At 48.5% G+C, this 12138-nt stretch overlaps 1 protein-coding gene across 4 annotated transcripts in view; it reads left to right on the top strand.

The window, feature by feature from the left end:
* The window catches only part of NRP2 (neuropilin 2), an 88597-nt gene that overhangs the window by 65742 nt on the left and 10717 nt on the right, over positions 1 to 12138 (top strand). For 2 of the 4 annotated variants that reach the window (XM_058027654.1, XM_058027653.1), the window contains exon 15: positions 2345 to 2365. In XM_058027654.1, the coding sequence (XP_057883637.1) occupies positions 2345 to 2365 (21 nt within the window). Of the gene's footprint in view, positions 1 to 2344; positions 2387 to 8393; positions 11288 to 12138 lie in introns of those variants that run through there. The other 2 variants (XM_058027656.1, XM_058027655.1) reach the window with 2 other exon arrangements.

Here is a 12138-nt window from a genome sequence, read left to right as displayed (position 1 = left end):
CAGCGGGACACACCTCCCCTGGCCGAGTTAGCAGCAGCTTCTGGATCTCCGCTGGGACTTTGATTGCCCATGAAAGAAAGGAGGGCGACTCGGCCTCTGGGGGACAGGGCTCTGCCTGCGTTGGTGTGAGGAGAAGGAAGCACATGTCTCTGCCACGCAAAGCTGAAAGAGCAGCTGAGGGTTACTGAGGACTATTCTGTGTGATAAGGACATACACCAAATTTAAAAGGAAAGTGCTGAACAAAAGAAGCCTGCTGTCAGTCAGTATTACACACTTAGAGGGGCCAACGAGTTCAAAAGGAGTCTTCTCTAATAAGAAAAAAAAAAAAAACTGCAGAGAGGTTTTACAGCAATGTTAGCAGAATAACAAAAGGAATTTTTGCCCTAGAATTCACCATTTCCCAAACCAGGCCAAAAGCCAGGTAAAAACAGAAAGGACTTGGGGGAGAAAAAAAGGAGCAAAAAAGTGTGTTTCAGCAGTTTGCAGGTGGAGCCATTGCCTGCACTTTTCCTCTAGCTGGCATATCCATGCAGTCACACTGATGGCTCTGGCTGTACACACCACATCCTGCTTGGGTGTGTATTTAGAGGTATCCCAGCTGAGCATGGGACCAGCAATATCTAAATAGTGGGATCTGTGCTGAGAGCTGCCCAGAGCAGCTCTTGTGCATGTCCTGGGAGAAGCATGTTTCGCTAGGAACTCTGACCCATCCTGAAGCAATGGAAAAAGCAGGGAAGAGCCTGTCTCCCTTTTGGACTTTGAAAGGCCCCATTCAGTGAAGCTGCTCTCCTCAGCCCACCAAGGGATGATCCTAGTGCCTCCTAACCCAAACAGGACAAACACTCTGTCCCAAGGGGTGTTTCTCAGGGGAGGAAGCACCAGACAAACCATGCTTGGGAAGAGCTGCTTACATTGCTTGCCCCCCTATGCGGGCAGGTGAGGGTAAAGATGGTGCAGAAACCAGCACTGATAATAAAACAGAGGACTAGGAGTGCCCCAGAGAGGCTCTTAAGCACCGTCAGTCCCCGTTTCTTTGATGCTTTGAACTCTGCTGGTCTCCCATCTGTGAAAGGAGCTAATACTTCAGATATCAAATTCCCGGTATTTAAGGCTTGACAGTGGTGTTTTAATCTCTTGCCTTCTATGGCATTAAAGAGAAGCAAGACCCATGATTAACACTAATAGTATTTCCTATTTAACTTCTTTGGAACTCAGCAATTCACCTAGCTCCAGTCTTATTGTATCTTGGGCCTCATGAACCTAAAGCTTAATATTTCAAAAACAAAATCATTAATAAATTATGACGCTTCAAGCATTTTCAGCCCAAAAAACACACCTAACTGCTACACATAATTATTTTTACCCTGTCTAGGAAGTTGAATGTGGATCTTAAGACCCATAAGGATTGTTTCAGATCATTTCCAGCAAAGGGTTCCCACTGCAAACTTTAACACAACTCAGGGGTCATTTCCAGTTTCACCAAAATAATTATGAAATGGTAGCAATACCATGCTGCTCTCTTTCTTTCAGAGCCATGAGAATAGCTGACTCCAGCACAGGCTACTGTTTTTGCAGATATAATCCTTGGAAGTAATCTGATCCCTTTTTAGCATGAAAGAATGCTAATAAGTCACAATAATTTTTTCCTTTGACAAATGTGTCATTCGCATTTTGAACCCAAATGATGATTTCATAGCACTCAGTAGAGCCAGAGTCTGCTTCTGTGACTCACAGGCATAATGCAGAAGTAATCTAAAAATAATCAGAAGTCTATTACTTCTGCAAGAAAGTAATCAGTAGTAAGTACCGATTATTGCTTTTCAGATCCAGTAATTTGTAATAGATTACATCTTCAAAGTATCTTGAAAGAAGGAAAACTATCACTTGCCTTTGTTTCTTGTGACTGTGAGATAGAGAGGAGCAGGGCATCACTGCCCAGAATTCACACAGCTCCCGTGTGAGAAACAGTGCCAGAGCTGAGCCAGAAACCAAAACCACTTTTGGAAATTTAGGGGGTTTCAGGGTTTCGTCACTGGGCCAGGTGAGGCTTTGTCATTGGATGACTCAGGCCAGCCAGACTGAATACAAATGACCCTCAATCTCAGACATATTTTCCTCTCAAGTGTGTTTGAGTCAAAGCTTTTTGTGTCTGTTTGGTCCCCAGCTGGGGCCAGGTTTCTCATGGTGCTGGCTGAGGTTGGCTGGCTCCCTGTGCTGTTCCCAGCGAGTGGCTCCTGTGGGAGCCTGCTTCACTCAGCCACTGCAAATCAATGGGGATGTGAACTGGGGGCTTGGTGTGTAATACTCCCCTCTCTAACACGAGCTTTTGTTTTTCCTCTGCAGAACCCATCACAGCTTTCCCAGGTGAGAACTCCTACTTTCCAGGTAAAACTGCACTCCTCTCGGTGGTTTTGTTCTGCTGGCATGGGCTTTTACATCGAAGGAAAGCAATGTGTGTGCTTGTACAAACAGCAAATGTTCTGAGCACTGAAATGGCAAGTGTGTACTAAACCTCCCCCACCACAGCAGCAGGAGATGGCATCCTCTGACTTCTGCTAGGTGACAGAAAACAGGCAAGCAGGCAAGTCCCCCGTCTTGGGACTGAGTAGCTTTAGGAAACCTGCCATCATGAGAAGCACTTAGCTCCTGAAGAGCAGCTAAGCCTGGGAAGGCTGAAGAGTAATGAGTAGTTTTCAACTGACTTAAATGGAAAAAAAAAAAAAAGAGTAGCCAGTTAAAAGTGAAATCTGGTGGCAGTAATTCACATTGTTGTGAGGGAAGGTGGTTCTCTAGTTCACAGATGCTCTGGCAGTGGCATGTTCAGTGCTGGCAAAGGAGGGTGGGGTGAGTCTGCTTGGAAGGGGAAGGGAGTTGGGAGGTATAAGTGAGAGAGCAAACTGCTGTCAGAAGCTCTGAAGGTGACAGTGAATAAAAGGAAAACAAGGTGAAAATGGTACATTTAACAGCTTAATACTAGCCTGGAGAACAGAAACCAACACTTCTCTGATCAAACCTGCAGGGTAGGAGAAAAGGTGAGGAACTCCGAGGAACTGCCTCTCTCTTTTCGGGGGGGTGCTGTTTGTCTTGCTCTGGGGTGGGAAAAACTATCTACTTTTGCAGTCATCAGTTTAGTCTGAGGGGTTTACATGTTTTTTAAATTTGGATTTTGTTTTCCTGCCTACCTCTTCAGGAATATGTCTGGGGGTTGTGTTGTGATGAAGAGCAAACTTGGAGCTCCCCTTAATTTTGAGAGTTGTTTTGTCAATTGAATCAACGTTCCCTTTGCTTTCACTGGGACATGATGTCTGTACTGTGCTGGTGAACTGGAAGATGTGGCTGGACTGTATCCTAGAAGCAGCTGCATTTCCATGTGGGCAGAGCTGTCTCTCCTGGGTGTGTGCATTGGGAGAGATGGCAAAGTAGGCGCTGAGACTGAAGGGACATGCATGAGTCTGTCCCCGGGGATTCAGGCTGTGGAGTGTCACCAATGTGAGGGACAAGTGCAGGGTCTAACACCATGTTTTACAGTCACACCCATACTGTAACAACTAGGAATTCAGTTCTGCTTGTTCATAGGCTTGTTTATCTGATATTCAGGCTTGTGGTGTTATTAAAAAGCTGCTGTGATATTCTCAGGTGGCAGTTAAAGCCTCACAACCATTCATGACTTCCACCATTGCTCTGTATTCTCCTAGGCCTGGTCTGGTACCTATTTTGCAAACACCATCCTTGTCTTTTGAGACTTGTTAGAGTGTGAACCCCTCTCTGGGTCCTCACATTCTATTCTAAAATCTATCCTAAAGTCCTGCTAATTCGTATTGCTTGTCTTCCCCTTTGCCCCTGCCCTGCTGCCTGAGTGCCTCTGCTTCCCCATCGTATTGCCCAGGGCACACTGGCTGGGGAGAAACAGTGAGGTCCCTGAGCACTACAGGCAGATGCTGTTACAGACACACCTCCCCTTCCCCCTGGAACTTGCCAGCTTGTTCCAACAGCTTCTGCCCATTCCTGGCTCCCTCAAGGACATCCTAGCATTGGTCATAACAGGGCAGCAATTGCAGCAAAAGGTTGAAAATATTCCCCTGGATGACAGGCAGGAATAGATGGCACAGAGGGATGGACTGACCTGGGAAAAAGTGAAGTGCAGAGGGAAAAGATGGGGAAGTGGAGACTGGAGACAATTACATGATAATTAAAATGAGGGAGAGACAGACATGCCCAACAGAAGGGGAGGGTAAAATGAGGGAAAGAAGTCCCTGTCTGGAGAAGAAAATGGAGCTGGAGAGAAAAATTACTGAGATGTTCTATAGCCCCCACTCCTGCAATTACATGATGAGCTGAAAAAGTTAGATGCCATTAAAAATAATAGCAAATCCTTCCTCTCCTGGCCTGGGAGCAAAGCTGAAAATATGCACCTTACAGGCTCCAGGATCACAAAGTAAATAATAAGAGAATTTGTGTAGGTGGAAGATGTTTCACCCATTAGGTTGGGATCTTACAGGACCAGGAAAGTGTGCTTCAACTGTACTGCATTTGAGCATTGATGCGTTCCACCCTCAAAGAAAGGGTAAACAAGTGTCTGGAAGCAAGGAATTAGATAAATACCAGGTGAAAAATAAGAGATATATTCCAAATAATGCATGGAGAAAAACCATGGAGAAAAACCACGGGGAGAATTTGCCTTTGGGACTGGTGGATTCTCTCCCTGCCGGTATCCTAAAGTCAAGATAGAGATATCTCCCTGGAGCAATGACAGGTAGCAGTTATGGGGTTGAGACTGACACTGGTTTTGTGGCATTCACATTAGATGAGTGTAATACTTGCTTTCATCTGTGTCATCTACGAAGAGTCCAGCTGTGTTGCTTGTCCACAGCAGTTAATGTCAGTGACTTCAGGAAGGAATATGAGCTGTGACACGGCAGTGGCAGAGCAAGGCAGGCAGCCCTCCAGGCAGCTTTCTGGAAAGGATTTGCTCCCTTTTCTTTCCCAGATGACTATTGCTTTTCCTTCTTTGGGTTTTGATTCTCAGTGCAAAACTCCAAAACTAGTCCCTATAGAGTGTTCCCTAATGGAAAGAGAATGGGGCAGTACCTGGCCAGGTTGGAGGTGTGAGGACCAGCAGCACAACCACATAAAATATCCACCCTCTAGGGATTAAATCAGGTTTCCACTGACTGGTGTTCCAAGCTGTGCCATAAACACAACAGCCACAAACTTGATAGCAACAGCAGGAGGCAGTTCTTTATTAAGATGAGAGCACTAGTGAATAAATGAGGAAGGGCAAGTGTGTGTGTGGCAGAAGGCAAAGGGGAGTGGAAAAATTATTAAGTTAAGAAGATGGATTTTTTTTCCATCTCCCTGAGCAGTGAACTTTTCCACTAATATAACAGAAAACTTCCAGAGAGCAGGAGAGCCAGTAAAAACAGAGCAGATAACATCAGCTCTGTGTGTTGAGTGGATGGGCAGCTATATTTAGTGTCTGGCAATGTAAGGAAGAACAATCATTAATGTTGGGAATTGGCTTCATTAGGGCTTAGAGACAACTGAGTGTGATTCCTTAATGACTTCAGTTGCTAAATGAACTCTCCAGACTTCTGCTATCTCCTCAGCAGGACCACGCGGTGCGGAAACGGGGGTTGAGGAAGGGCTCTGCACCACCCTCATGCTTGAAGCCCTGGCTGGGACATCTGGAGTGGGTCAGGGCCAAGCAGGGGCTGTCCTGAAGCTGCAGCCAGCTTGAGTTCCCCAAGGGATCTTTCCCACAAGCAGGACCATCTGCAGTACGTCATACTGCTTCCCTCCATCCCCAGGCAGGCAGAGATGCAGAGGGAAGGGGCAAGGGCTGCAGGCTGGGCACTGTGGCACGTGCTCCTCTCTGGCCAGACCCACCCTTTGCACACTCAGCCTTCCACTGGGCAATGCACAGCCATCAGGAGGAAGCCTTCCTCCCGCTCTCTTGAGACTCAGGGGCTGTTGTCACCCCTGACACCTGCCCCTCTCCCCATCCCAGCTCCCACCATGGGACCTGGTGCATATCAGTGCTGTGAGAGGCTGTTTGTTTGTAAATCTCTCACTGAAACAAGGTGCTATGTAAGCAGAGACTGTCACCAAGTGTAAACACAAGTGGCCTCTATGCAGCAAGCAGCCCCTGGGGGTTTCCCTGGGGGTCAGCCCAGCACCCCCATGCTGTCAGGCACAGGAGAGGTGTTGCTGATCCATTGGGGATGGTGCTGGGTCACGTTCAGGTCTGGGCCAGCTCAGCCAGCTGGATCTGTGGAGAGAGACAATGGGGGTTATCAGTGAGGCTCAAGGCAGCACTGAACGTGCTCAGCCTCCCAGGGAGCTGGCAGCAGCCCCAATGGGATGTCCCACACTGCCACCCCCATGCAGACAGGTGAGGGGCAGCAGCTGCTGGAGAGGCACAGGGATGTGCTGCTTTCATTCCCCAAACCAGTATGGCCAATGGAGTTAGGGAAGGAGGTCAGAGGGCTGTCTGCTCCCTACCTTTGCCATCCTCAACACACAGCCCAGCCTGTATGCCCCTTCTGCAGGCACTATTGGGGGGCAGGAGGGACAGGGCCACCCCCACTCCTGATGGTGAGGGGCAGCTGGGGTGAGACAGGTTGAGAGCAGCATATCTGCAGTGAGGCTTCTCCTGAGACATCCGAGTTCCTTGCCTACAATGACAAATATGTGGGTGGTTCCCAGCCTCCTGCTCTATAAAAGCAGGATTTGTCTTGCTTGTGTGGTTTTTTCTAGCTTTTGAGGTGGGTTTTTTTTGTTGTTGTTGTTGTTGTAGCTATTCATCTGGCTGCACTATCCATTCTTGATTTTAGTCCCTGTGTCCAGTTTTTGAGGAATGGGGACAGGAGAAAAGCCTTGTGCGTGGCAGAGGAACCATCATTTTGCCTCATCTCTTGTGCCACTAGCAGCAAAGCCGTCACCACCCCAAATTTCCAGCCAGTGACTCTGCTGTTAGGTAGTGTTTGCAGGGGAGGGCAGAGGCTGTGCTGCAAGATGCCCTTGCTGCTGGCAAAGTTGAGCGCATCCTGCACTGTTTTGTATTTTCCCCTTGGCGTCCTCCAAGCCTGCTCAGGAAACCAAGCTGGAGTTTGGTTAGCACAGAGCTCAACAATGTGCTGACCCCAAACCCAGGAGCCCCCAAAGTTCTGCAGGCCAGCACCGAGCCAGGGGGCTGCCCCCCACTAGCCAGCCAGGGGCAGGAGCAGAGGGTGAGCACGGGAAGGGGGGCTCAATGTGTCCAGCAGCAGAGCAAACCCTCCTGAGAGTTTCCCTGGGGACTGCAGCCCCCTTGAAGTAACCAGTAAACAAACGAGGTGCAAAAATACATCCCTCCCCAGTTATTTGCAGCTCTCCCCCACCCAGGAGCGCTGCCGGGGAGGTGCAGAGCTCTGCACTGCTGCTCCTGCCCCCGCCAGCAGCGTCAGCAGCAGCGCGGAGCGGTCCTGCCGTGGGCGCTGCCGTGGGGCTGTGTGGGCCCCTGAGCCACAGATGAGGGCAGGATGTCCCCGAGTGACCCAGCCAGGGACAGCAGCCCGGCAGCCCTGCCCTGCAACACGCCACAGCGGCAAGAGCAGGAAGGGCTGGCCGTGGCTGGGCTGAGTGTGGGCACTGCCTGCCCGTGAGTTCAGGGGAGCCAGATGCTTCTCCAGCCCTCCCGAGGTGTGGTGCTGTATCAGCATGAATCCATAGTCCTGGCTTGCTGAAGCTGCAGAGAGCATGAGTTTCTTGTCTGAATATTGGGTTGAATTTTGCAGCCCATGCCCTGTCAATAATTATTACCATCCCTTCCTGCTTCAAGAAATAGTAAGGTAATCTGTTTAGGTCTGTGAATGGGGTACCTAGTGAGACTAGACCTGTGTGCAGAGCACTTTCAGACAGAGAACTTCTTCTCTGTCTTTGCAGTAAGAATGACAAATCCTTCTCCTTGTAATCTCTTTCCCAATCTCCTGTGGTAACTTCCTTGGCCATCTGAGATTATGCTTTACTTCCAATTACGAACATGATGTGTTTTGTCACTGCTTGACAACATCTGCCATGTGGAGACAAAACCAGGTGGCTGATCTGGAGATGGCCAAAATAAAGAAGGGGAAAAAAACATTCATTGATGCCAAAATTAACAGTAATAATAGTCCATATGGAATTTGTATTGCGTTCCAGGCAGCCTGATTAATTAAAAGGGAAGGGAAAGGCCCTTGGAAATGTGGGCTCAGCAAATGCCAGGCTGTGCCCTCCCCTAGGAGCACGCCCTGTATCTGGAGGCGGCTGTGGGACCTCGTGTTGCTCCGTGCTGTACTCTTGAAAGCATGTGTGTTTCTTTTTGTGCGTCTGCATGCCTCCCACCTAGCAACCCTGTTCTGTGTCTCCTCCCCAGGGGCAACCCTCCTGCCAGGGACCGAGCCCACAGTGGACACGGTGTCAGTGCAGCCCATCCCAGCCTACTGGTATTACGTTATTGCCGCCGGAGGTGCTGTTGTGGTGCTGGTCTCCGTCGCGCTGGCCCTTGTGCTCCACTACCACCGGTTCCGCTATGCGGCCAAGAAGAGTGATCACTCCATCACCTACAAAACCTCCCACTATGCCAACGGGGCCCCTGTGGCCGTGGAGCCCACCCTAACCATAAAACTAGAGCAAGACCCCAACTTGCGCTGCTGAGAGCCGAACAGGAACGAGAAAGCAAACAAAACATAAAACAGACAGACAGACAGAAACTAAGACTTCAAATACGTTGCCTCAGTTTTGCACTTTTTTCCTTACCTAGCATACGTGTGAACTCTTAGATATCTCCATCCCTTCTCCGTCCCCCAACCCTCCCCAGATCTTTTACAAACTCTAAACTAATGCTGCATCTTGGATCGCCAGAAGAGACACACCGCCCCTTCACTTCAAAAGTGAACGTTCCCTTTCTGTTACTTTTCAAAGATACTTGGGGTGTCAGGTGGGGGTTTGTTTTGTTTTGTTGTGTTTGTTTGGGGAGTTGTTCTTTTTGTTGTTGGTCAGCTTCTTTGGGTTCTGGGATTTTTTTCTCCTCCCCGTAGGCAACCTGCAAGGGAACCTGATGGTGAGCCTGGGAGCTTGTGTGTGAGGCTCGTGTGCATGTGCTAAACCTGCGTGTGTGAGTGTGCATGGGACTGTGTGTGTCTGACTGACTGAATGTATATTTAGAAACAGCCCCTTTTTAATTTGCTTGTTGTTGCTTCTACTTGCACAGGGAATGCTTTTATTTTTGTTTTTGTTGTTGTTAATTTTCCCTCCTTCCCACCTCCTCTCTGGAAGGTCTGGGACGTGTTTATGGTGAATGCCCTGATTTGTTTACCTGGGGAAGAGAGCAATGCTTTTTTGTTGCCTTATCTAGCTTTGGCTGGGTTTCTTGTTTGATAGTGTTAATGTCTTGGGTGCAAATTGAGGAAAGGCCAGGCTGGACAGTAGGAATGTCCGCCTCAGGTGGCTAGAAGAATCCAGAGAGGTCCATAGACATTCAAAAAGCAAGAGATCTCTCCATTTTATTCTTTCTGCAGCCAACATGAAAACACAGCCATTGTTTGGAAGCGGGAGGGGAAGCCCTCCTCTTCCCCCACCTGCAAGTGAATCTATTTAAAGTTGCCTTATATCAGAGAAGCTCATAATGAATGTTTTGTTTGTATCTGTTAAAGCCAGCCTTAGGGTAACACGTAGACTTCAGCAGGTCTTAGTGGATGCTAAATACTGTAGTTTCTTGAGAACTGAAGGTTTATTTATTTAATAAGTATCCTCACTTTGGGTGCTGATGGTTTTGCTTTTACACAGGGAAGGGGGAGAAGGCTCCTCCTTGTCTTTCTTCTAGAAATGTTCAAGGGAGAAGTACAGTTCCCTTTTCTGGGTTTGGTTTTTTTCCTTCTGCCCAATCCGTAGCTGCTGAATCATAAAAATTGCCCGTTGACTTTCTAGAATGTCAGTTTTGCGTTTGCTAATGTTCTGCTTCTTAGAGCACCAGTAACATCTAGCAAGCCAAGCCCAGCCAGTGCACCTGGGGGGCCCAGCTATTGCTGCTGCTTTAACTGGGGAGGCAAGGAGGAGCCTCCACACGCCTCTGACTGTTGAATGGCCCAGTGTATTGTAGTGGAAATGCCTTATATAAATTACTGAATGATGACATGCAAAAGTGGTTTGAATTTTTAACCCTAATCTGTTTGCAGGCAAAAAAAAAGTACCTCCAGTGAGCAAGGTTCTCCATCTTGTTTGTGTCCATCTGTGATGACTGATCAGATTCCCTCCCCCCTTCTAAACTTGCTAGTGCCCATCCCTCCTTTTCCTATTAATATTGCATAAAATGAATCAAGATGAGCAGCTCTGTTAACTTCCCTGCAGTCTTGAGCTGCCTTTTGGTCTGGGAAAAAAAGTAAAAATACAAACTGTGCTGAAGTGGTATTGGCCCCTGTTGCAGCACAGCCCTATCCCAAGGGGATCTCTGTCAATGGGGATGTCACTCTATCCCCATCCTTGCCTTAATTTTGTGCAGCCAGTTTCAGTTCCCCGTGCTGGTTTCACAGCAGATTTCAGTGGGATCCTCTCAGCTGCAGCAGCAAGTGGCTGAAGCAAGGAATGCAGAAAAGCCCAGGGTGATGTGCCATGGTGAGCACTTTAGGCATGGTGGGTGCTCATGGCACCTGGGCCTGGCTCCCACAAGGTTTTGGAGAGCAGCAGGGACATGCCTGTCCCACAGGGCCAGAACAGACCCAGGGAGCTCCTGCCACCTGGAAGGCAGTGCCATTGAAAGGTCCCTGGAGAGGGGCTCCAGGGTAAGGGTGCTTTCAGCGTGAGCCTCCTCATCACACAGCACTGGTGTCACAGTGCATCTGGTTTGGGATGTGGATTCCTATCCCCCTTGGTCAGCTGCAAATTAAAACAGATGTGAAATACTGGCATGTGCTTACTTTCAGGTCAGCCCAAGCCATGTCAGCAGATGATATTGTCCCGTTTCCAAAGTCAGCTCAGTCTCCCTAGTTCAGATGATTTCACTTTGACCAGGTTCACCCCCACAGACTTAGCAAGTGTACATTGGTGTGTCAGAGAGGAGAATGTGGCGCCCTGTCTTTTAAACCAAAATCACCAAAGACAAAACAGAAGGTCACTTCGAGATTTTTACTTCCAGTTCTCCCCTGCTCCTTGAGCCCTGACATCCCCAGCATTGCCCAGTTGCCTGTGTGTGAAAAATATCTTGTGGAAATTTGAAATTCTTTGAAGATGTATTGTGTGGAATGTAATAAAATGATGATATTTTTATACAAATATCTGGGGTTTTTCTTTCTTCTTCTTTCTTTGCTAATGAGAATGCTGTGGGTTGAAGCAAAGCAGAGTTCCAAAACTCTTTGGAGCATCAGGGCTATTCCTTTTAGCCGAGTGGAGCTCCAGTTGCTGCTGCGTGCAGACCCAGCTCCCAGCAGCCCAGATGCTATGGGCTCCCTGCCTCGCTGCACTCAGGATCGGGCCATTAATAGCAGCTTTTAGATCCATTACATTTGTACCAGGCCTTATGGGAGTTTCGGGAGGCTGGACTGACTCTTGGGATTGTTTGGGGATTTCACCAGCGTTGCCTAAGTGCTAAATTGCTCAGTGTGATTATACAGAATTTCTCCAGCTGGGGCCCCTGGAGACAGGACATCCGACTTTGCAGGGCCCCTGGGGCTGGCCTGGCTGCCAGCTCAGCTGAGCCACATGCTCTCTCCCTGAGCTCAGCAAAAAATGGGCAAGCCATTAGCAAAATTAATAATGAAAGCAGCAATGCTTTCCTTTCCTCTTCTGTGCAGTCCCTGTTTCTACGTGTCAGACTGTGCAGGGGACCTGTACACGAGTGTTTGGACAGGTGTAGGTCCCTGCTTTCCCTCCACCTGAGTCCTCCCAACTTGTTACAGGGACCTCTGCTGCAGCAGTTCTGCTTCCCATCTTCCCTATGTGCACCCTTTACCCCTTCAGCAGAGTCAGCAGCATCATATTTCATGTGAAATATATTTTGCTGCAAGTTTGAGAGGTTTTTTGCTTCCCTCTTTATTTTCCTTCTCTCATATTCTTTACCCTGGCATAAAGCTCAGCTTTGCAACGAAACTTCCTGACTTTACTAGGAATTCAGGCCATCAACAAAA

Source organism: Melospiza georgiana, chromosome 7 (genome assembly GCF_028018845.1).
Source record: "Melospiza georgiana isolate bMelGeo1 chromosome 7, bMelGeo1.pri, whole genome shotgun sequence".
In the NCBI taxonomy this organism is placed as follows: Eukaryota; Metazoa; Chordata; class Aves; order Passeriformes; family Passerellidae; genus Melospiza; species Melospiza georgiana.
This window is presented reverse-complemented; position numbering and strand designations above follow the sequence as displayed.